Genomic DNA, 24,208 nt, shown 5'->3' on the forward strand with positions numbered 1-24,208 from the left:
GGATGTGGATCACGGGTCAGTGGCTCTCCCAGGAGATCTTCAGGGAACAGCAGTATGAGTTCATTACTTCCAGCTGGCACAATAAGAACACAGCTCATAGTCGCCATACTCTGGCAAAGTGTTCGCACCTAACCTGAGGTTTGTTTTCATTATAGAGAAGAAATCCTTCACATACAATAAATCTGATAAGTGATTCATTTTTCCTAGTGGAACAATAACAGAACTCATATGAAAAAAAAGCTCTAAAACAGGCAGGACTTGAACCCAGGTTATTGTTCCAGCGTTGGACTGATTCGACACTCCCCACCGGGTGATTTTGATCAGCCCTCAGGACGGACAGGAAGAAGTAATGAATAAGAAGACGCGTGTTCTTTAAACACATTTTATTTTGTTATTTGTTAAAGCAAATAAAATGCCGGGATGTCCGGGAACAAGTCACATGTGTGCCGTGGAAACATAAAAAGTGCAAAACCACACTGTTCCTCCTTATAAAAACAGTTTTAAATAAAGATGAAGAGTATCCCACGCCACATAAGACAAGGTCTGACCCAGCGAGGCTCAAAGACAGTTCTTACACAGCACCGAGTGAAGGAACTGAAGCCATCAAATTAGTACAAAATACAGTACACAGTTACGGGAAGAGATAGGGGTCACTTGGCAACAGCGCTCATGAACCTTTGGTCAGTAAAGCCTTTGGTTTTGTTTTTTTTAAAGCAGCTCAAGTAAATAAAGAACAGGGATTTTGTGCCTCACATAAACACAGCGGCATTCCCATTAAAACAAAGTATTAATCTGTATTACAGTTAATAACAGTGAATAAATGCAAAAGCAAAGGATTGTTTTTTTTAATGCTCACACATTCCTGATAACAAAAAAGCTATGAGTCAAATCATGGTGCCGCAAATCTTGAATAATGACCAGTTACATAAATGTAAATGAGACTAAACATTTGAAGCAGACTTAAACACGACACATAATGAAACACACATACATACCAAAGCAGTGTCTGATTGATATTTAAACCCACTGCTTTTTGACTGTCTTCAGCAGAAAGTGTTTGGCAACATTTAACACAAAAAAGCTGAGAACACTGAACTGCACAGCAACAAGAATCAGCAAAGTTGGTGAGAGCAGATGGGTTGGCTGGAGCCCCAGTTACCACCGCTTTATACCCAGCAGGCCTAAAAATGGCAGCAGAGAAAATGGGGAGCCAGGAACCGCACTGACATTGGATGGATATCATCAGATTTCGGCCTAGCTATGACCAACCCCACCCCTGTGACAGGTCAGAGAGGAGCAGACGAGCCCTGTGCTGCCCAGTGAGACGGATCACCTTGATTTCGTTTAGGATTAAAGCAGAAAGGGAAATCACTTGTGGGTGACATTGACAGCCGATGGTACAGACAGAGTTTCAAACAAACAATACACACACGTGCAGGCGTGTGTGCACGGACGCAGCGACACATGGTGGGCCGGTGCGGTACAGAATTAACTTGGTTAACTTGAACACGTTAATGATTAAAAGGCACTGTCAATAACATACGTCACATGTACAAAATTCTGGGTCGGTGGGTTTGTGTAAAAACAGACACTGAAGTCAAGTAAGTAAAAACAAACATCTTTACAGGTTGTCTAATGGGGCTTTGCATATAAAATGTACATTCTCGATCATGCAGTAGCACCATGGTTTCTTGAGGTCACTGGATCTCGAGAGATCCTCTACTTCCTCCTCCCACAGTATTTGCCCTGGCATCCTGCAACGCCACCTACAGCAAACACCGGCAACATTTTAGCCTTTGCAGCAACTTCTGTTTTTCAGGATGCTTCTTCAACAATGTGCACAGGTCTTTTACCTCTATAGAATCCTCCGCCTCCTCCTCCACCTGCGCCACCAAGGAAGCCCTGCAGAGCACCGTACTTTGCTGCTTTGGCTGCAAAACAACAAAACAATATTGGTTATTATGTTTCCAATCTGAGGGTACTGGCCTTAATGTTTGCCAGAAGATTATCCGACTGGACACTGGGCAGATCTGTCCCTCTATTTTCCACGCATATATTTGAATATCCAACTGTTCTCTTGGCTTTTTTGTGGGTTTTTGTTTCTATTTCTACAAGAAAAACTTTCTCTGTGTAAAATTTGGTACTTTCAAAAAACAAAAAAAACCCCAATATGATTCATTTGCTTTCAACAAAATGTTCTTCTAGTGCATAAATGTTTAAGAACTTGTCTTTTTCTCGGCATGTCTTATCAAAGTTCACATTTGATAAGTTCACGTTTCCCTGTAAGGATGCCGTTTAAGGCAGGAGACACTTGCCTGCAAACACGGGTGCTGGAAATTAAACTGTAGATGGATTTACTAGTGAAGTTTGCACTGCAGACCGGCTCAGCAAGTTATATTAATAAGGTAGGTGATATATGACAGACAGCTGCTGATATACTGGACAAGAACTTTATCTTAATCTAATCAACACCACCAAGATGAGATGAATGATATTTATAATAAACTTCTACATATAAAGTTTTTGAGTCCTGGTGACTGTGAAATACTTTTTAGGATGGCTGCTAAAAGGCACACTGATTTTACAAGTACTTTAGCAAAGATCATTTTGTCCCATCATTGTGGGACTGCTCCACTATCCACCAGCCCAAGGAAGGATGTGAAAACCCTCACTGGTCATGTAATGGCATGACATGAAAATGCATGCATGTCTCAGACCACCAGCACCAGTTCCCCTACAGGCTACATACTTTCTCCCCTCATTTTATTCCTGCATACCAACAGCTCCACCTCCAGTCAGTCAACCTTATGAAATTAGCAGATGACGCTACCTCGATCGGGCTAATCAAAGGTGGGGATGAGTCTGCCTGCACTCAAAAAATTCTGTTGTTGGATGAATACAATTTAATCATGGCACCTTTTTCCATGTGATTTAACCAAGTACAATAACCCATTTATGACCATGTCAAACCAACACATTTGACATTTGGTGGTTTAATGTAATCAGATTACGTTGGATCAATGTAGTATACTTACATTGACTTTAAGTGATTTATTGAAGTATATAAAGTGAAATTTATTTTAATTCATTCTACACAAGTTAAAAACTTTAGGAAAACAAAATGAAATCTTGTTGTTTGAACAACTACTTTGTTAATAACTGCTAGTCTTGCTTAATGAACCAATATGAGGGTTGATGATTTCATAGAGACAAACAACCATTTGCACTTACATTCATGGATAATTTAGAATTACCCATTAACCTAACTCTAATTACACACTGCAAATCAGCCAGATTGTGGATTTGAACCCAGGCCCTTCTTGCTGTGAGGCAACAGCACTAACCATCGTGCCACCAAGCTGTCAAGCCAGGCTTAACAAAACTAGGAAAACTATGATTGCAAGGCTTGATGCAGAATTTTCTGTACGTTTTTTTCCTTGACATGTTAAACCACAATAAATAGCGATAGCATACACCTGGTGTGGGTGTAGTTATCTGCCTCTTAAAACTCCAGCGATTTTCCTGCAGTTTGACATCTAATGTGATTTTGTGAATTTCGTGAGTCCAGGCAACGAACCACTCTTACTAGATTGATCTTGTTGAGATGACATGATACAAATTAAGTTGCGGATTTTCATGCAGATGCTACATGATTTAATTATGTTCACCATAGAAACATGAAATTATTCTTAATTAAAGTTTGAGTTGTTTCCTATCTTATCTTCTTCTTACTGTGTTGATCCCATATGTTAAGATCATTCACATGTCTGTGTTCCCCCATTTAGTTACAATTCTTCCTTCCTGTTTTATTTTGATAGATACCCATCTCTAGCTTCTTGACTTTAGTTGTACTTCTCCTGTGTAATTGTCTTTGATTATCTTCACCTGCATCTTGTCATCCACTTCTCCTAGTTACTCTCATGTGTAGGGTTGTCTCCCCTCCACACTCCACTGCTCTACTAAGAAGGCAACTGGCTGGAATCTGCACTTCTCCCACAGGAGCTTTTTAAGTCACTTGCCTCTGGCAGGGGGTTGCAGCACATTAGGACCTACACTTCAAGGCACAAGAACATTTTCTTCCCGTCTACAGTTCTTATATCTTAATCTTCTTAATGATCCTCCAGTCACGTTATAAGTAACATGTTACACTAACACATGCTTATTCAGGGCATTCTATAAAAAAAAAAATCCTGGTTTGGCTAAAGTTTTGTCAATAAACCTGATTCAGATTTCATTCAGAGACTTGAAAGCCCTTGAAAGCTGTATGTCAGGTACTTTGAGTGATCCAACGAATGATATTATAGCCTCTAAAATAGCATGCGCTTTCTATGAAATTATCCCACTCGCAGGAGTAATTTAGTTCAGGAAGATACAGATTATGGTGTGTTCATCATACGGGCTGAGCTGCACCATCTGCACTGACCAGCACACAGCCATTTTCCAAACTCATCTCGATAATCTGGCATGTTGGCGTGCTCTGCCAAAAAGTAGATTTAATGAGAGATAAACTGGAAAATGAGCAGAGCTTCAGGGAACAGTCGCTCACTGAAACAATGCCTTTATAATGTGCAAAAAAATAAAGTTTTCTTTTTGCATGTGTGAAGTAATGTAATGAGAGGACGTGGAGTTTTGGTACCTTGTTGAGGAGTCAGCGGGGCTGGCACATATCCTACACAACAGGAAAGACAAATACAAGAGTAGGTGTCAGCAGAGCAATGATAGGATGAAACCACTTTGGGTCTGTCACACAGGTGGATTCATTTCTCTCAGCCAGGATGTGGTTAGAATTAAACTGTTGACATTATAGAGGATCGCACAGGAGGCACTTAAACGTAGAGCTGAGCTGTTTGTTCCAGACACATTTTCAGTGCAGACAAGTGACCAGATTTTATGCAGACAGTAGTCTTCTCCTGTCTGTGTTTTGTATTTATAATACCGACATTTAATCTTGTGGATAGAGGTGCATAAGGTTTGTCTGCTTAAACTGAAGAAATGTCAGTAAAATGTGGGTTGACCTGTTTAATTATTTTTAACTTAAAATGGAAAAGTTCACAAATCCTTTTGGTCTAAAAAAAAAAAACCTTCAGTGTTTAGGATAGTCAAAAATATTTATGAATAATTAATCAAATTCAAATTAAACTAAAACATTCCAGATATTTAAAGTTTAATATGTTTTTTTTTTAGTTGGATAAGAGGATACAGTAGATATCTCTACTGTAGATTAACGAGTAAGAGGTCATAATAAGCATGACATGGAAACTGTGCAAAAGCTGAAGCTGCGAAAGTGGCCAACATTAAGGAAAGGAGAGGGAAGAATAAATACCGATGAGGTAATCAGGTAATATTTTTCCTAATGTGGTTTCCGAATCATTTTGTGATGTGAATATTGTTGCAAGAAAAGAAAACCTTCTGTTGCTCCCCTCTCCTTTTCTTTAAGCTCTAAAGTGGAGGCAGCATTAATCCGGCCCCTGATCCAGAAACAAGGACAAACAGTTAAACAATCATCTGTGCGCCAAATCCTCCGCTCGGTGGAGGCAGGTTTATTTTAGCAATGCAGTTATCAGTGCTATGAATGTACTGTGAATTACAGTTTTTCATTAGGTACACCAGTTCAATTGCTTGTTGATGCAAATATCTAATCAGCCAAGGGTCAAGACGGCATGCTGAATTTCAAACTGCTTATCAGAATGATGAAAGAAGACGATTTGATTTAAGTGACTTTGTTGTGAGACTGGCTGGTCAGAGTATTTCAGAAACTGCTGAGCTACTGGGATTGTCCCCAACAACCATGTCTAAGGCTACGTTCACACTGCAGGTGAAAGCGCATCAAATCAGATTTTTTGGACCCTATGCGACCCATATACGATCATGGTATGACAGTGTGAACGGCACAAATCCGATATTTTCAAATCCGATCTGGGTCACTTTCGTATGTGGTACTGAATCCGATACATATCTGATGTTTTAGAAAGTGTCTGCTGTTTGAACGGTCATGTCGCATTAAATCCGTCTTTTACGTCACTGACACAAGACAGACGCCAATTATCAGCGCCGGAGAAGCGCCCGATAAGACATCGCGAACGCTTCCTGGCCGTCCAGTGAAACTGTTGGGAAGACAACGTTGGAGAAACGTTAACATTTTATTTGTACTGCATAATCTGCAGATTCTGACAGAAATCTGCAACTATCCTTTGAAGCACCGCTCCTCTCTTAAACAGCAATAAGGATCATTATTAGGTTATTTACATTATTATGTAAATAACAAAATAACTTAAAGCAAAAATTGGGAAACGTGAAGTCCGAAGTCTTTATGTTAAGGGCCATCAGTCAAACAATATTGTTTGCTCTGGGTCTAAACAGAGCGCGTTGTGTTTGACGTCTTCTTTTGCGCATGCGGGCCGCTTTGAGCGTTCACACTAGAGCGCGTTTGCTGTCGCATTTTATTTGTAGTGTGAACGAGCAGACAAAAAAATCGGATTTGATCAAAAAATCGGAATTGAGCATTAAGACCTGCAGTGTGAACGTAGCCTCAGGTTTATTGAGAATGGGCTGAAAAAGAGAAAATATCCAGCAGGTTGCTGTTGTCTGGCTGAAAATGCCTTGCTGATGTCAGAGGAGAATCACCACATGATTCGACAGGAAAGCAACAGTTACTCAAATAACCGCTTGTTACAACCAAGATTTGCATCTTTTTTTCTTTTTTCTTGAACAACAGAAGGCTGGAAAGATTGTCTGCTGCGACAATACAGCTGATGAATGAATGATGAATCTTTGCAACAAGCAATTAAGGCCGTTCTGAAGGTAAAATTGGTCCTACTTGGTACTAGCAAGGTACATCTAATAAAGTAGCTCATGAGTATACTTCAGTCTGCTTTACTGAAAAGTAGTATTAGAGCCTCTTTTTTTGGAGTTCTTATTCTTGGGTGAAAGTCCACCTCCGATACAGCCACACACTCTTAAAACATCCTACCACTGTTCTCTGCCTTTGATCCCACCTTCTAAAGATAAATGGCTCTATTTTGTCATTTGTCAACACTGATTTATGGCACAACCTGCGCCCTTAAAAGGTCACTACACAGAAGTGTTTATCACCAACAACAGGTAGCAGGTAGTATGTAACATAATGTGTGCTGTGAATTCATCAATATACTTTAATCAAAATGTGCATAAAGGAAGTAGTTGTTTTACCTTGGTAGTACTGCTGGGGGTATCCTCCTCTGTAACCAGGAACTACACCTGTAAATTTGAAAAAGCCTTTTTAATGGAGACCTCACAGGCCTACAGATAGAAAATATGTCACACGATAAGAATTGGATTCATGTATAGAATCTATTTGTGTTGGCAGTAAATCCATTTGCACTAAATGTTTTACAAGTAAGTTATGATTAAACAACCCAGCATTACGCTGAATATGACAACTTGACCTGATTTTCATAATTACGGATCTCTCAGTTTGGCAAACCTCCCTGATGGAAAAACTGTGCTGCAAAAATGAAAGCTATTAAACCATCTGCAGTAACACAGACGGATGTGTCTGTGTTCACTGGGAGATGGATTAGGACACAGTTTTTATGACTAGCTGTAGCCGGGCAGTATCTGTGGGGAAGTGAGAGCAGGCGGCACTGTCGGCTGCTGCTGTGTGATTGCAATGATCCATCACGGGTGGGCAGAGGAAGAGAAGAAGAGGCAGGTCTAAAAGCTGCGCAAGTGTAAATATGGCTGTAGACTTCTGAACAGAAATATGCATCATCTTAAGCTGCTTAAGAATAAAAAGGAGAGGGACTGAGTGGTAAAAATGTCACTGTGGTCCTCACCTTGTTGGTATCCGCCACCACCTCCAATATTGCCGTAGCCTGCTCAAATTAAAAGACAATAAAGAAACAATTCAAATGTTTCTTTTCTTCTGATATACAGCAAATACAACTTTCTAAGTTTCATATTTCTATGGATTGTAGTTTTTTTTCCTGTGTGTATTACTCCAGCATTGTTGCTTCAGGCCCTAAACTGGCATGTGGCCAGTGGCTCAGCTAACGTCACATTAACGTCCTCATCCAAATTTCCCCTGGCAGAATTTTGCTATTTCAGGGCAGGACTCCCCAGGGGGGTTGTGTTATCTTCAAACAATCCCACAGTGATGTTCTGCACAGTAATATGGTCTCCAGGGCAAAATGATGTGTTGTTGACTTGCTCCATTTACAGACTCCTAACGGAACAGAAATACTGCAGGGATTACTGCCCTTGGTGGAGCTTGCCTTTGCAGAAGCTGGATTTAAAAAAAAAAAAATGGCTGAATCACTTTATTTCAGGCCACATTTCTCACTGGTAAACAAACTCTGCTAAAGAGAGAGAATATGGTACTGTAAATGTCTACAAAGTGTCTTTTTGATACAAGTAATCTGAGTAAATCTAGTGATTTTGGTTTGATAGCAACTCGCTAACAAAACAAAAACTACTTTAAAAAGATCCAGTACTGAATTTTTGAGGCTTAATTTGAAGAGGAAGTGAGGTGGACGTTTTCCCAAACACTGTTTCTGGGAAACTGTGTTTTCAACATAAAGTACACAGTGGCCACAAGCTATAGGAAAACACATTCACAGCACATTTCCCATGTTTACATTGTGCTTTGATGTGCGGCAGCAGTACTGGGCCTGTTACATTACCTGGTTTCGGCGCTTTAGCTGCAGCTCCAGGATACGCAACTCCACCTGTCACACAGAGAAAACTGGCTTACATGCAATGACCCTTTAATCTATTACTATAGCCATCCTGCTTAGGACTGAGAGCCACATAAAGAATGAGAAACTCTTTGAATATTGCCCCAGTTGTTTTCCTTCCTTAAAGTGGTTTCTCATTCCTGATACGCTGCACCCTGCACAGCAACTTATCAGCATTTTGGCCAATTTCCTGCACAGGAAGTGGCATGAGATGACATCTCTTCACCAACTGTCACTTTGTGCACTGGACTGGATGATTTTGTTGTTGTTTTTTAAAGTCAGGGAAACATTAGGCATCAATGCTGACAGGCTCGCCTCCTTTTATATATACCTTGTCCAAGCAGAGTGTATCCACCTGAATCATGGTGACATCTAATAGATAACTCATCTCCTACATTTTGAGAAGGAGTTACGCTCAGTGAAGGAATTACAAAAAGGGTCTAATGATAATACGATGTTCCCTGATTTCAACAAGTCCTGCTAAAAAGCAGGATGCACTCTTATTTCCCAATTAAAAATTACTAATACGTTATAATAATTTAGTTTCCTGCAAGTAAATTTTCTTAGGGCTCACTGACCTTGATAACCTCCTGCAGCCAGTGGGATTCCTGGTCTCTCTCCAACACCACCCACAGCTACAAACACAAAACACAACAATGCTGAGACTGCATGTGCACAAGCTTCTGCAAAAACACGAACATGACAGCAGTTATCACGCTGTGTATTTATCTAATTATTCCATTATTAGTTCTTCAATTCTGACAGTCGAAACTTTCATACATCTCAGTACTCTTTGACTACTCACTTTGTGTTAAAATAAAACATATTGTACATGCATTCATTCAGAATTTACATTTTTAAATGTTTTTTGTTTATTTTGTTCTGTATGACGTACCATACAATGGTTTTGTTCATCCAGTGTCTTTCCACTTTGTGTTTTGCATAAAAATGATTACACCATAATTATAAGACATTAGAGTGTCTCTCATAGATAAAGAAAAGATTATAGGCAAGTTTTTTGCACCAGTTTTAGTCTTATAGTATATTTAAAAAGTAGTTTTAGTTACTAAAACAGTTTGGTTGCTTGAAGGAAAAAATGGATTCGAGTACCTGGAGGTTTCAGAGGCTTTGCTCCAGGCAGTGTTCCAGTTCCAGGCCCAGTTCCGGGTCCAGTTCCGGGTCCAGTGCCTAAAGGTACTAAAGCACAAAAAGAGTAGAAATATACCTCACTGCTCTTTAAACAAAATCTATGAGAGCCAAAACATAATAAACTTAAACAGGAAACTTGCCTCCATAAGGTGCTCCATAAGGATAGCCAGTACCTAGGGAGTAAAAATAGAAGACCCCAAAAATCAAAGGTTTATTTATTCAAGTGATTAATCATTAAATAAAATGTACTCTGTAGAAACTGAATGTGTACGTACTTATGTAACAAAATTACACAGAAAATTTACATTTATTAAATTTTCTATGTAATTAGTTAAATCAACAGTTTGGGCATAACATTTACCCTGAGTGCACAAACGAGTAAACGTCAAACAGAAGACTTCATGTTATAACGTGCAATTTCAAATCCCTGCCATGTTAATACTGGGAAAAACGGAGATTTACTCGATAGGCATCAGACAAAAGTGAGAAACAAAATCAACAGTCAACAAAAATAATAACAGATTGTATTCGGGTATCACAGTGTTATTGATGATCCTTTACATTAATCCAAAAAATGTAAAGGTAACAAATACTTTATCTTGAGAGTTTATAATATTTTAACGTTTAATTTTTTGTCATATTGTGTGTTTTAATCTTAGTAAAAAAAATGTTTGTTTTTATTTTTAATTATCTATCAGGAGAGTCTCCTGTTACCAACAAAATTTCTCAGTTTTACAATTCTATTCAAAAAATTACATCAAAGCTTGCAAAAAAAGTGCACAATAGGTAAAATGCCCTAAAAGTGCAAACGAGCAGATGCACAAAACTGATGACTATTCAGTCTGTTGCAGGTATAATTGGCCTGATGCAGCTTTTTGTTGGTTTCATTGATCCAGGCTGAAGAATCGTTAACTGTCTGCACAGAGAGTGCACGTTAAGAAGGATGCATCATGTGTAGCTTGACAGTGGATGTGATTATAAAAACAAATTAATCAATATTTGGATTGAGACTAAAATGACAGGGTAAGATGCTGTCTGTGTGTTTGTGTAAGTAATGAGCAGCAGCAGCAAACATGACAGTAGTGCTGAAATTAATCTGTGATATGTCACAATTTAGTCTTTTAACTGTGCCATACTGATCATATGTATAATGCACAACTCTAATAATTAGAAACGTTTAAATACAAATTCATTTACAAACTGTATAAATCCAGATATAAACATCTAGGCTTGGTGTGAGCTACAGATGGCTAAAATATTATGTACTAAATTCAGACAATATTCAGTTGAACTCCTTAAATGCACATCTAGTATTTTGTGGCGAAGGAGTGAGGAAAACATAAACAGATCACATGCAAGAGAATCAGAGACAACATCTTATGCTTTATCATACAAATGAGTGATAGTTAAAATATCTAGTTCCTCTTTACCTGGTATAAATGGTTTGGGTGCTTTTCCAACTGTTCCAACACCAGGACCTGAAAACAGCCGCGCCTTTTACTTTTACAGTCAAAGAGAAAAAGCCCCACAGCGGGTATGTTTGTATTGGTCTCCACCATGTGGCCAGATGGATCCAGCATACTTTCATGAACTTTAAGTTAGAAAACATCCAGGAGACTGAGTGATTAAAACAACACAGCGCTCCTGAATCAATAAAATAATAAATATTTGACTTGTTGTTGAACTCCAGTTAAAATAACAGATAGAATAATAAACTGCCCAACATGGGTGATGAAAAAAAGAAAGGTAAAAAAAGGAAAACCTATTAAAACCAGTTAGAAAACAACAGTTTGATCAGTTAATTTAAAATCCTCAACTATTCTGACATTTTTAATACATTTAATTTAATTTAGCATATCGTGTTTAGTTCCTTTAACTATTACAGTCACAAGAATGGGTAGAATTACACTCACTGGCCACTTCATTAGGGACATCTGTGCAGTCCCTTTAGGTGTGGCCAGTGGATCATCTGCCTCCATCTCACCCTGTTCCTAGCATCCTCCACACTCACACCAACCCTCTGCATGTCTTCATTCACTATATCAATCATTTTTGCTCTCCTCTTTTCCTCTATCTGGGCAGCTCCATTTTTTTTAATACATTCTTTGTCCAGCATATTCACTGTCGAAGCCATCTCAGCCTCGCTTCTCTAACTTTGTCTCCAAAGTTAACATCTTCAGCTTGGCCTCCTGTCATTTTTCTCTTGAGTTGTCTGTACACAATCGAATAGACCATTTTTGGGATGTGATGTAACGAGAGATTTCCATCATCCATGTACAGTCAACAAATCTGTAGCAAATGTGTGATGCCATCACGTAAATATGGACGAAAATCTCTGAGGAATGTTAAAACACCTTTTTGTGGCCAGTGAGTGAGGCGTGATAGGGTGAAACTTAACTCTTATTTTTCTTTTTTTTCTTTCTTATTGTAAATTACAAATTAATCAGTACATTTTGCTCAATTTTGATTAAAAACGTAAACTTACCAGGTTGAACTTGGCGTGAAGTGTCAACTAGAAACATAGGCAACGGTTACATTCATTAAAATATGTCAAAATGACAAGTAATGCAATTTCAGTAATAATAAATGTAATAGGGCAGGTATACCAAACTCATTTCACTTTAAGGGCTACATAAAGCTCATGCTGTTAGTGTAAAGAAGTTTAAGTGCATATTTAATCCCAGAGATAAGAAATAAATATTGTTATAATATAAACAAATGCTGTAGTAGTAAATGAAATAAATCTGACAGTGTGACACTGTAAGGAGATTACAAAAAAGTTCTGGTAGCTCATTGTCCAAACTGTCCCTTACGTATAAACCACAATGTTTTAACTGAAAATACAGTTAAAAGAACAAAATTGATGCCCTCCTCTAAAGCTGTCCAGTTGGCCGGATTCGGCCAATTCTGGCCCCCTGGCCTTATGTTTGACACCTCTGTCATAGACTTTACAGATTAACAGATGCTACAAGCTTTTGTTAAAAGATCCATTGAAATAAGTTGCTTAATGGCACATGTTGAATACGTACAGAAAGGAAAAAGAAAAACTGTTCTTACCACCAGTGGGAGCGTCAACTCCTGTTCCAACTGTCACACGGGAAACACACAAGTAAAAGTTTTGTCACGTTTAATGTTTGAATGAAGCCCAAATCATGAACCTCTGAGTATTTTTGATATATTTCAGTATGAGAGGATTTTGACATATTTACCAACACCTGTGCCAGCTGTAAAGTAAAAAAAAGAAAAAGTATAATAATGTTTAGATAAGCACAGTAAGCATACTTTCACTGTTAACAAGGATTTACAGGATTAATGTGAACTACTTACCACTAGGCTGAACAATTCCACCAGAAACTGTCAGAGGAGTCAGAAATAACATTTATTAAAACAAAGAGACACACGTGAGAATCAAATGAAGCAAAAACCTGCATGTTTGTTTCCAACTTACCACCTGTGTTCACCCATCCACCACGAGAGGAAAGAAAGAAAAAAAGTTAGAAAAGTGCCTTTTACTTTTTGTCCTTTCAGATGAGCCCAACTAATATCAACAAAATCAATGGTTTCCATTAATTGGATTTGGGAATGCAAGGAAATAAATACAAGACGTAATCTTCTAGGATTTCATGCAACTACGAAACAACTAATCTAATAAAAAGTGTAAAGTAGCTGCTTTTCAATTTATTCAGTGTTTATTTAATAATAAAGGACTTTAAGTGCAGTGATTTTACAAACTTAAACTGTGTAAATATCACAAAAAACTGTCAAACTATGTGCACAAGTAGTCATGTTCCTAAACAAACCTCTGTGGAGAATATGAGGAATTAAAACAGAAAAGATCGCTACCCATTAATCTACCCGTTCCCTAATGCAGGACTAATGCAGTTAATAGTACACAAATTGCAGTAATGACGCTATAATGAAAGCAATGCATCAAGCACAGGAAGCTGTGAGGTAAAAAGTAAAGGAGTGCACAAGTTGAGTAAATGCTAGAGAAAGAAAAAAAAAAAGCAGCCCCAAATTATGCAACACTAACAGGAAGTTGAAGAGGCAAGACAGGTTAAAGTGGACCTATTATGCTGCCGTTCTTTTTATTTTTATGTGTTCACTTATTTATTTTGGTGATGTGAATAGTAGAAGTCTTAATCCCTATAAAACTAAATAAGCCTAAACCAAAAGCCTTCATTGTGCTCTAAATACTCAGTTTCAGACAGTTTTCCTACTCTTGGATCTGTATGATGTCAAAGAGGCAACACGCCACCCATAGCAGCACCACCCTCACCCTGGAAGAGCACGAGGTGAGGCGCATGCTGCAGGCTGTTAACCCGAGGAAGGCGGCGGGTCCTGATGGTGTGCCAGGTCGAATATTGAGGGATTGTGCAGGACAGCTGGCTGGGATTTTCACCAGGATTTTCAACAAATCCCTCGCACAGGCGACTGTCCCACTCTGCCTGAAGTCCTCCACCATAGTCCCCTTGCCTAAGAAGCCCCACATCACCGGCCTGAATGACTACAGACCGGTGGCACTCACCCCAGTGGTAATGAAATGCTTTGAGAAGCTGGTCCGCAGACACATCACAGCAGCCCTGCCCCGCAGCCTGGATCCACACCAGTTTGCCTACAGAGCAAACCGATCCACGGAAGACGCTGTAGCCACAGCACTCCATGCTGCATTAACTCACCTGGAAGAGCATGGTAGCTATGTGCGGATGCTCTTCGTGGATTACTGCTCAGCTTTTAACACCATCCTTCCACACAAACTGGTGGCCAAGCTACAAGACCTGGGGCTTCCATACAGCACCTGCATGTGGATCAATAGCTTCCTCTCGGGCCGTAGACAGAGAGTCAGAGTTGGCCATCACACATCCTCAGCCCTGAGTCTCAGCACTGGCTCACCCCAGGGCTGTGTGCTCAGTCCACTGCTCTACTCTCTCTACACACACGACTGCACTCCTCGCCACCACAGCAACATCTTTGTGAAATTTGCAGATGACACCACAGTGGTGGGGCTCATTTCCAAGGGAGACGAGTCTACGTACAGAGACGAGGTGGAGCAGCTGACGTCATGGTGTAAGGCCAATAACCTCCTCCTCAACACTTCAAAAACCAAAGAACTCATAATAGACTTCAGAAGGAAAAAGGCAGAGATCCAACCACTATTCATAAATGGGGACTGTGTAGAAAGGGTGGCAAGCTTCCGCTTCCTGGGAGTCAATATAGAGGAGAACCTTTCCTGGAGTGTGAACACCTCCGAGCTGCTGAAAAAGGCCCAACAGAGACTGTACTTCCTGAGAATTCTCAGGAGGAATAACATCACACAGAGACTGCTGGTGTCCTTCTACAGAGCCACCATTGAGAGTGTTCTAACTTACTGCATATGCATCTGGTACACTAGCTGCACAGGGGCTCAGAGGAAAGCACTCCAAGGGATCATTAACACCGCCCAAAAGATCACTGGCTGCCCTCTCCCCACACTGGAAGTTCTACACAACGCCCACTGTTTTAAAAAGGCCCAAAACATCATAAAAGACACCTCACATCCTGGCCACTCCCTGTTCGAACTGTTGCCCTCAGGCAGACGGTACAGGGCAATCAGAGCAAGGACTAATAGACTCAAACACAGCTGTTATCCAACTGCAATAACACATCTGAATACTACAAAAAAATGTCCATCACGCCACTCTTGTGTTAATCTATGCACGGTCTGAAGCATGTGTGTGGGAATGTATGTGAATGTTTTACTGTTATATCTTATTAGTATTTTAAGTATTCTATCTATTTTATTTATTGAATTTTATTGTTTTATTTATATTTTGATATTGCTAGGGATGATGCAATGATCGGGGACCATTCTTAATTTCGTTGTTCTCATGACAATGACAATAAAGTTTCTGATTCTGATTCTGATATCAGACACGCAGCTCTGGCTGTCTGCATAGAAGCTCCACCCACCTGCTGCTGAAGTCTTCTTTTAGTGAGGGGCAGCCAATCAGAAGAAGGTTGGCTTAAAGGAAGAATAGCTAAAACTGAGGTGCACTAATGCTTAAATAAGGTAACAAAGAATAATTTTGAGCTATGATTCAAAACTACTCTATATAGTCCAAGAATAAAACTCTGGAGCTTGAAGCAAGCATAATAGGTCTGCTTTAAAACGACTTTTCTTTCAGGACTTTGTGAAGCACAGTGTCCAGGCACTATATGTGAGACAGCTCTCTCACGTATTTGACAGAGTACATAATGCTGCTTCCCTTTAGCAGAGTATATATATAATACTGTAAAAAAGGTAATTGGTTCCCATTCTTTACAGTCCCAAAAAGAAGTGGAGTGCTACTTACTACAGCTAATGCATGCTCATGAGACATTTCTATAGTATTTCCAAATAGTATTTGAGAAAGTGAACTCTCTAAATCCTGGAAAATTTAATTTAGCTTTGTATAAATTATAAACACTCTCATAAGGCATAATTTCTTGATGTAATAATTTGATTTAAATAAATAGACATAATTATCAAGACAGAAGCAAAAAGGGTCCAAATCATCTCAAAAAATCTAAATCACATTCTCAAATACTGAATAGATAAATATATATATTAGATCAAAACTCAACTACAACTGCAAACATCAAATAAATGCCTTATAATTTAATTTATGGTCAAAGACTTCAAGCAAACCGAGTCTTACTGGGATCTGGGACCTCTGGGGTCTTGCCAGTTGTGGCAATATCAGTGGGCTCTGCCAAAAAGATGACAAGTACCAGTTTAATCCAGTGTGAATTCCACGGGCACAGATTGAGAGCCACAAGAAAAGGCAGAAGCTGTGAAGTGGACCAAAGCACTGCCACAGCTTGGAGGCTGTAAAGCTGGAGGTGGTCAACGGCTTGTAGCAATATTATTAAAACTGGGAAATTGTGTGGGCAGAAAAGGAGTGAAGGGGCAAATACGTTTACCACAAAGTAGAGAGCAACTGTTAAAAACAAGGAAAAAAATGGCGTGGCAGGTCGAGCCGTGTGCGTGTTTTATTGGTAAAGTCGTGCAAGCAGTGTGCTGAAGCTCTCAATAAGCTTCTGAGACTTAAAAATGAAAATCCACAAATCTCTTCAGTTTGCTGTTAACTTTTTACATTTGCTGTATAATAGAAATACTCTAACTGTGGCAGACAATCCTCCTTTCATACAGTATGTAATCAGCCGTGACATTTCACCGTACCTGGCTGAGGAGTTCCACTGACATCCTTTGCTGTGGAAGCAATAATGGATCATTTAAAATTTACAACTATGAAAAGGTGCAAACAAACAAACAAACAAACAAACAAGAAGCTGTTCTCTAAGCTTTACCTGGTTTTCCAGGAACTAATTGACCAGGTACAACAGAGCCATTTGGAAAACTGACAGGTGTGTATGGAGTCACTCCTGGAACTACTGCAATGATACAACATTTTAAATTCATCCAAATTCTGTCTATAATTTGCCAGAACCCTAACTTGTTTCCCATCATGACATGGACCCTGATACCTGATGTCATTGGTGGATGAAGCTTTACTCCAGTTGACTGTAATTGGCTGTGATTTGGTATTTTATCTTTTAACCAACTTCTGCATCTTTGCATCTTTATTATAAAACAATGTAGCTTTTTCTATTAGTTTTGAGGTTCTCCTTACCGTATTTTGGTGCTTTTGCTCCAACTGGAAATCCTGTGTAAAAACACAATGTCATTAATACTCATATCATGACATTGTTTGATGTTAGTTGAATTCTATAATCACACTCAATGGCTGTTTGGTGTTTTCATGCAGTACCTCCAGGTAGACCTCCAGTTCCAACTCCTAATCAAAAGAACCAGAACCAGCTGCATCATTAATTTGCAACTAAGACAATATAAAAATTTATAGAAACGATTAAGTGAAAAATGCTTGAAGTGACAGAAAACTGTACTCTTTCTCTCAGAATCATCAAGGAAATGTGTCCAATATTTTGCAGCACTCATATGCTTGTGTGGTCGTTTCACTGTACCGTATTTAGCAGCTTTTGCGGCGGGGGAGTACGGTCCACCTGCAACTCCTGATCCTCCAATAGGAACTCCTCCAGGTCCTAGCCCTGTTCCGGCTCCTCCAGGAACTCCTACATTAGTGCAGGTGGTACAATTAGTTCAAGTATTAAAATCTAAAGTGAAGTTAGATTAATGAGTGAGAATACATTCATGCCCGAGGAAATATTTCTCAACGTGCAGGATTTATGCAGTTTTATACTTATTTCTGCCTCCTAATTTAGAAGTTTTTGCAGCAGGGGAGTGTGATCCACGTACTGCTGCTAATACAGTTTAGTATTTCTCTCCATATTGCATTGGTGTTATTTTCATCATATTATTCTAGAGTGTAATCAAAACAAAAGCCTTACCATACTTTGGTGGTTTGACTCCAGCACCACCTCCAAAACCTGTAAGAAACCAAACAAAGTTTGCTGCTGAATTATCACAAACGACAGAGAAGAAGTTCTTTTAAAAAACCCCAAACCTTTAGCGACTTACCACCCAATCCACCACCAGGGACTACCTGTCCTGTTCCCCCTGGGAAAACCCCTCCTCCTCCTGGGACAACCCCTCCTCCTAGGCCTGCTCCTGGCACTCCTATAAAATGTGTCAGCACAGCTTTAACAAACCAAATTAAATCCAATATTGCATTAAAGGCACAACCTTTAACAAAAACTGTATCACTGGATTTATGTATTAATATGTTGATAGACTTGTACAGGTGGAATACGTTTGGCAAATATTATGAGGTACCAAACTGTGAATATCAAAGTCTCACCATATTTAGGAGGTTTGGCTGCCAAAGCTGCACCAAAGTAAGGACAAAAGGTAAGATTATCAGGACAACGTGAATAAGATTGAAAAATATAATTGAATCCTTGAAATATCTAAAAATATTATGTCCACGTGGCATGCTTACATCCATATCCTGGTAAAAATCCTCCTCCACCACCTCCACGAACACCTGGAATAAACCCTCCACCACCTTGACCTTTAAGGAAAAATATAATTATTTAGTCTGGAATTGTTTTTCTTTTTTTCATTTATTTAAATGATATGATGGTATTTAAACTCAGGGCCCTGCTGGCTTCAGGGAGAGACTCTGCCAACCGTCAGCGAGGATGGCTTCTCTCCCCAAGCCTGGATTTCTGTTCTTTTTTGATTAAAGGTTTCAGGCACCGCTCACTGTTTCTCTGCAGGCTTTATTAAATGGAAACTTCCACGACAAATTGTTAGATCATATTAATAATCAAGGCTGGGCGAGGGAGGTGTTTTTCTTTCTGTCTTTTTTCTAGGAAGAGGAGCAGATGCTAGATGAGGTCAAACGTGAACGGAGAGAGGAGAAGATCCGAAGGAAATGGCAGGACCGCCATGTCACTTCCCAGCGGAAAAGAGTCTTACTAATACATGTTTTTGTTGTGGAATAAAACTGTATTGTTAAAGATAAATAAACATTGTTAAATTAAAAAATATAAAATTAATTATTAATTAAAGAAACTTTTCCCAAAATGAAAAAAAAGTCTCAGTTTCAAAGAGGTTAAAAAAATCCCAAATCCAAATGTATCACTTGGAACAGACTGTGGTGGAGTCTGAGGCTTCCAAACAGCCATCAGAAGCTGGAAAATACTTTTAAAGTGGCTTAAATGGTAAACTCCCTCCAACCGCAGCCTCTTGGTCACTAACATTTTTTTCTCACTTAATATCGTAAATCATGAATTTTCTGAGTTGTATTTGAGAACTTTTAAAGGTGGTTCAGTAACATCTCTGTCAGTCACTCGTTATTTTATAGCTGTTATTTGCTTTCTTATTTGCCTTTTTGTTCAGATTGAAGTTAAATTGGCAATATTTGATGGAGTTGTTGCCCAAGGGGTTAAATAGAGACAAAATATTTACTTTTGAAGACATAAGTAGCTTTTTTTAAAATACTGCTTGAGATAATGTTAAACCAAGATGTCAGTTTTGTTATCATTGGTTGGCTATACTGCACAAACCAAAGAGAATTAAAATCCAGTGAGAAGTAAGGAGGCTCAGAAACAGTCAATTCAAACTTGTTTCGTTGACCAATACTCTAGGAGGACCAGTGATTCGTGTGACACTAGAAAACTGTGCATGAAACGGCAAAATCATTGTTGCTAGAACTCGATGGGAATCCTTCGACCCGATGGGCTAAAAGCATGCAGACAATAATACAGTTAAGAGCATACCGTATTTGGCAGCTTTGCTTGCAGCATAATATGCTCCTCCTGTTCCAAGTTGCCCTCCTGTTCCAAGTTGCCCTCCTGTTCCAAGTTGTCCCCCTGTTCCAAGTTGTCCCCCTGTTCCAAGTTGTCCCCCTGTCCCACATGCAGTTAAATAAAAAAAAAAAAACACATTATAAAATACCTTTAGAAGTTACAGCTTTGGCATGATGTTAAAAGTGTTCACAATAAAAATTAACACAATTATTAAGAATACCGTATTTGGCAGCTTTGCTTGCAGGATAATATCCTCCCCCTGTTCCAAGTTGCCCTCCTGTTCCTAGTTGTCCTGTTCCTAGTTGTCCTGTTCCTAGTTGGCCTGTTCCTAGTTGGCCTGTTCCAAGTTGCCCTCCTGTTCCAAGTTGCCCTCCTGTCCCACATGCAGTTAAATTGAAAAAAGACACATTTTTAATACCTTTAGAAGTTAAATTTTTTGGCATGATGTTAAAAAATTAACAATAAAAATTAACACAATTATTAATAATACCGTATTTAGCAGCTTTGCTTGCAGGATAATATCCTCCTCCAGTTCCTAGTTGCCCTGTTCCAAGTTGTCCCGTTCCAAGTTGTCCCGTTCCAAGTTGTCCCGTTCCAAGTTGTCCCGTTCCAAGTTGTCCCCCTGTCCCACATGCGGTTAAATTGAAAAAAAGAAAAGAAAAAAAAAAGACAAAATATAAGTGCCTTTAGAAGTTACAAATTTGGCATGATGTCAGAAAATTCACAATAAAAATTAAAACAATTATTAATAATACCGTATTTGGCAGCTTTGCTTGCAGGATAATATCCTCCTCCTGTGCCTAGTTGCCCTCCTGTTCCAAGTTGCCCTGTTCCTAGTTGTCCTGTTCCTAGTTGCCCTCCTGTGCCTAGTTGCCCTCCTGTGCCTAATTTGAATAGAAAAAAAAATTATGCACTTTTTAAAAAAAGTACATTTACAGGTTACAGTTTGATATAATGTTTAAAAAGTTCACAAAATAAATAGTAAAATTCAATTAATAAAGCATACGACATTTAGCAGCTTTCAGCTTTGCTAAAAGGATAGTATTCTCCTATTTGTGCTTGTCCCCTTATTTCTATTTTTCCATTGATCTATTTTCTCCCACCCCCCCTCCATTTGTCCCTATTTGTCTCCATGTTTCTACTTGAGCCAGGTCCCACCCCACAAATATTTTGCCATCATTTTTTCCTTCAATTTGGTGATAAATGTTGCCTGTAGATTGAAAATCATGGTCTTAGAAGTCGGTGAGACAGAAATTTTTTTGAAGAATTTTTCTGTTATTCCACTGAAAATGTCATTAGTTAGTTAGTTTTCTTTGTAACAGTTCCACAAATAATAAAGCGTACCATATTTAGCAGCTTTTGCTGCTGGTGAATATCCACCAACCGCTGGAATTCTTCCAATCGGTGCACCTCCTGGTACTCCCCCAGGTACACCTCCTGGTACTCCCCCAGGTACACCTCCTGGCACTCCCCCAGGTACACCTCCTGGTACTCCTGACAAAAGCATATGTGTAATTTGTCCATGTAAATAAAATTTCCATGTAATGTAACATAATTTTATATTAGTTAAGTTATATTTTTCTCACTCTACTGAAAAAATGCATGAAAAAAGTATGAAAAATGATTAAAAGTATTTTTTTTCCCAGATAAGGAAAAACAAACATTCTCACCATATTTGGCAGCCTTAGCAGCTCCATACCCTGTCGTCAACATAACGATAGTGAGTCATATGATAAAAGTTGAGTAAATGAAGAACATTTATTTATTTATTTATTTATTTATTTTAAAAAGCACAAAATAAAACAAGGTGTAAGGTATGGTGTGAAATATTTGTGCTAGTTAGTTAACCCTTTCATGCATAGTGGTCACTATAGTGGACAGCTATTCAAAGGCTGTTTTCTTGTATTTGTGTGTGTGTATATATATATATTTTTTTTTTTTTCATCTTTTTATAAAAAAAATTTATTTTTATAGTTTTTACACAGTGTGTATTATTTATTCGTGTGTCAAATTCATAAGTCAAAATGTCTGTTGTCCACCTAAGTCGACATGTAACAAACTCTTTGAAAAGTACATGTTTTAAAAAAATTAAGTTCAAAAATCTTTTTTTCATGCCTAAAGATGAATACAAATATTTAAGAGAAAACCCTGATTGAGGTTGTCATAATTCATGCATGAAAGTGTTAAAGATGATCATATGGAGCTAACCCACGAATATTATTTTTTCCATTCATTGGCCTGCAAATAAATCTTTACTTTTCCCATCATCTTACAGTTCATTTGACAGCTGTGTGACTTTTTTCAGCATGTGTGCTGGTGTGCAATTTTCTTTCTTGCCAAGTGCTAGATATCGTACCTCCTGACACCTGGCCTGGATACAGCCCACCAGTGCCACCAAAGCCACCACCACCAGCTCCAAAGCCTCCAGTACCACCTAAACATGGAGCAGAATGCAGAAAGTCCAGTTACATGCAGACATACTGATTTTACAGGAAGCATTTACTTCAATCAGTATGGTAAACTACTACACTGAACAACTTTACCCTGACCAGGTGAAATGACCCCAAGTCCCACTCCTGCAAAAAAAGGAAAAAAGTGAATTCTATATCTCTACTCCACATCTCGTAGGGAAACAAATTGTGAAAACTTATACCAGTTCCAACAGGATATCCTGGCTTCGACCCAGGGCCACCTTGCACTCCTGGCAGTCCAGGTGCAACATTAAAGCCGCCATAACCTGATGCATGGATACAACGCCGATCACTAAATGGTGAATTTCCACTGAAACCAAACTTCAAAGATGTTAACTTCAAAGAATAAACTTATTTTTACCATATGTAAGTTTTCCACCTGCAGTTTTTGCTCCATAGGCACCTAAAGAGAGAGAGAGTGAAAAACAGAGGCTGGAATTATTTTATATGTGCACACATCATCATATGCAAACGCTACGTTCAGGTGAACACAATCAACACAAAAGGTTGATTCTGTTTCTCCTGATCGTAGTGTTTTCAGTGGGAGAAATGTTTCTTCACTCATCCAGTGCCTTTCTCAAACTGAAAACGCTACGTCCAGATGAACAGAAACAACTTTTTTGAGCTCCTGAACACAAAGGTTCGGTTTCAGAAAGACGAACAAAACAAAAGCAATGTGTCTGAGACCCCAAATACACTCTTCTCTCATTAGAATAACACAGTGCTAAACCTGCCACAGAAAAATCTTAGAGTACAGTTAAGTATAAGATAAGTAAGACTGTAGTCTGCAAAATGATAATAATAATCCTGCTGATGTTAAAGTTATTTAACATTAGCAGGGATTAAACCACAAAATTATATATTATGCCACATGCCTGTAGAAGAATTAATGCAAACACTGAATAATTTCATGTCACACCTTGCACTTTGGGTGATTTGAGGGGGTATCCATGGAACACTCCTGGCTGCATTGGTCCCCCATACCCACGGACACCTGTGAAGAAGAAAAACATTTAAATCTGGGTTAGATAATAGCAGACAGAGTGGATAACCCCCCCCCCCCCCAGAAATATTTACTTGTACAATAACAAACAATCATTGATAAAGTTACCTTGCTGTCCTCCTCCTACTCCTCCTGCAACTACATAAGAAAAATGAGATATTCCAGTGAGACACATGAAGATTTTTGCAGTGACGAAGCAAAGCACACTGGAACCATGCATCACAGTGCTACGGCATTACTCTCTGGACCCACACCAGCACTTTTACTTATTCATGTACATTTGTTTAGTATGTCTTACACTGGGAACTCTACAAATATTGTCTGTGAAGGATTGTCAGTAGTGTAAGCCTTTTTAGAGCTGGTATTTACCATTTTTGGGATTCACTGGCAATGAAATAAAACTGAAAATAAATCAGCTGACACCCATCAGTAAAAACTTGAACTTACTTGATTTGGGATTGAGTTGAGACCCAGTGGGCACTCCAGGCAGAACTCCACGTCCACCAAACCCTGAAGATGACAGAAGAAACCAGACATTCCTGCAGTTGTCTTTAAATGACTGACAGTCTGCATGGTGAAACTAACAAAGGAGTAAAAGTTCCCCAGATTAATATATG

At 38.9% G+C, this 24,208-nt stretch overlaps 1 protein-coding gene across 1 annotated transcript in view; it reads right to left on the bottom strand.

Moving 5' to 3' along the window:
• Positions 1–994: 994 nt before the first annotated feature.
• elna (elastin a) overlaps positions 995–24,208 on the bottom strand; it is a 55,184-nt gene continuing 31,970 nt past the window's right edge. Inside the window, exons 11-46 of the mRNA XM_085370120.1 lie at positions 24,039–24,101; positions 23,700–23,729; positions 23,508–23,582; positions 22,950–22,991; positions 22,771–22,854; positions 22,661–22,693; positions 22,474–22,551; positions 21,788–21,817; positions 21,462–21,611; positions 20,873–21,001; positions 20,608–20,739; positions 20,338–20,490; positions 20,088–20,216; positions 18,803–18,874; positions 18,662–18,688; positions 18,382–18,480; positions 18,252–18,290; positions 17,868–17,975; positions 17,654–17,680; positions 17,516–17,548; positions 17,193–17,276; positions 17,063–17,094; positions 13,191–13,218; positions 13,073–13,087; positions 12,921–12,950; positions 12,349–12,375; positions 11,294–11,341; positions 10,004–10,036; positions 9,825–9,911; positions 9,293–9,349; positions 8,661–8,705; positions 7,815–7,853; positions 7,189–7,236; positions 4,637–4,669; positions 1,854–1,931; positions 995–1,766 (exon numbers count right to left, since the gene is read on the bottom strand). Coding sequence (XP_085226246.1) covers positions 1,720–1,766; positions 1,854–1,931; positions 4,637–4,669; positions 7,189–7,236; positions 7,815–7,853; positions 8,661–8,705; positions 9,293–9,349; positions 9,825–9,911; positions 10,004–10,036; positions 11,294–11,341; positions 12,349–12,375; positions 12,921–12,950; positions 13,073–13,087; positions 13,191–13,218; positions 17,063–17,094; positions 17,193–17,276; positions 17,516–17,548; positions 17,654–17,680; positions 17,868–17,975; positions 18,252–18,290; positions 18,382–18,480; positions 18,662–18,688; positions 18,803–18,874; positions 20,088–20,216; positions 20,338–20,490; positions 20,608–20,739; positions 20,873–21,001; positions 21,462–21,611; positions 21,788–21,817; positions 22,474–22,551; positions 22,661–22,693; positions 22,771–22,854; positions 22,950–22,991; positions 23,508–23,582; positions 23,700–23,729; positions 24,039–24,101 — 2,264 coding nt within the window. The 3' untranslated portion in view covers positions 995–1,719. The remainder of the gene's footprint in view (positions 1,767–1,853; positions 1,932–4,636; positions 4,670–7,188; positions 7,237–7,814; positions 7,854–8,660; positions 8,706–9,292; positions 9,350–9,824; positions 9,912–10,003; positions 10,037–11,293; positions 11,342–12,348; positions 12,376–12,920; positions 12,951–13,072; positions 13,088–13,190; positions 13,219–17,062; positions 17,095–17,192; positions 17,277–17,515; positions 17,549–17,653; positions 17,681–17,867; positions 17,976–18,251; positions 18,291–18,381; positions 18,481–18,661; positions 18,689–18,802; positions 18,875–20,087; positions 20,217–20,337; positions 20,491–20,607; positions 20,740–20,872; positions 21,002–21,461; positions 21,612–21,787; positions 21,818–22,473; positions 22,552–22,660; positions 22,694–22,770; positions 22,855–22,949; positions 22,992–23,507; positions 23,583–23,699; positions 23,730–24,038; positions 24,102–24,208) is intronic.

The sequence above is a fragment of the Diplotaxodon limnothrissa genome, linkage group LG14 (genome assembly GCF_057381915.1).
Source record: "Diplotaxodon limnothrissa isolate DT_005_m linkage group LG14, D_limnothrissa_male_GT1.1, whole genome shotgun sequence".
Classification (NCBI taxonomy): domain Eukaryota; kingdom Metazoa; phylum Chordata; class Actinopteri; order Cichliformes; family Cichlidae; genus Diplotaxodon; species Diplotaxodon limnothrissa.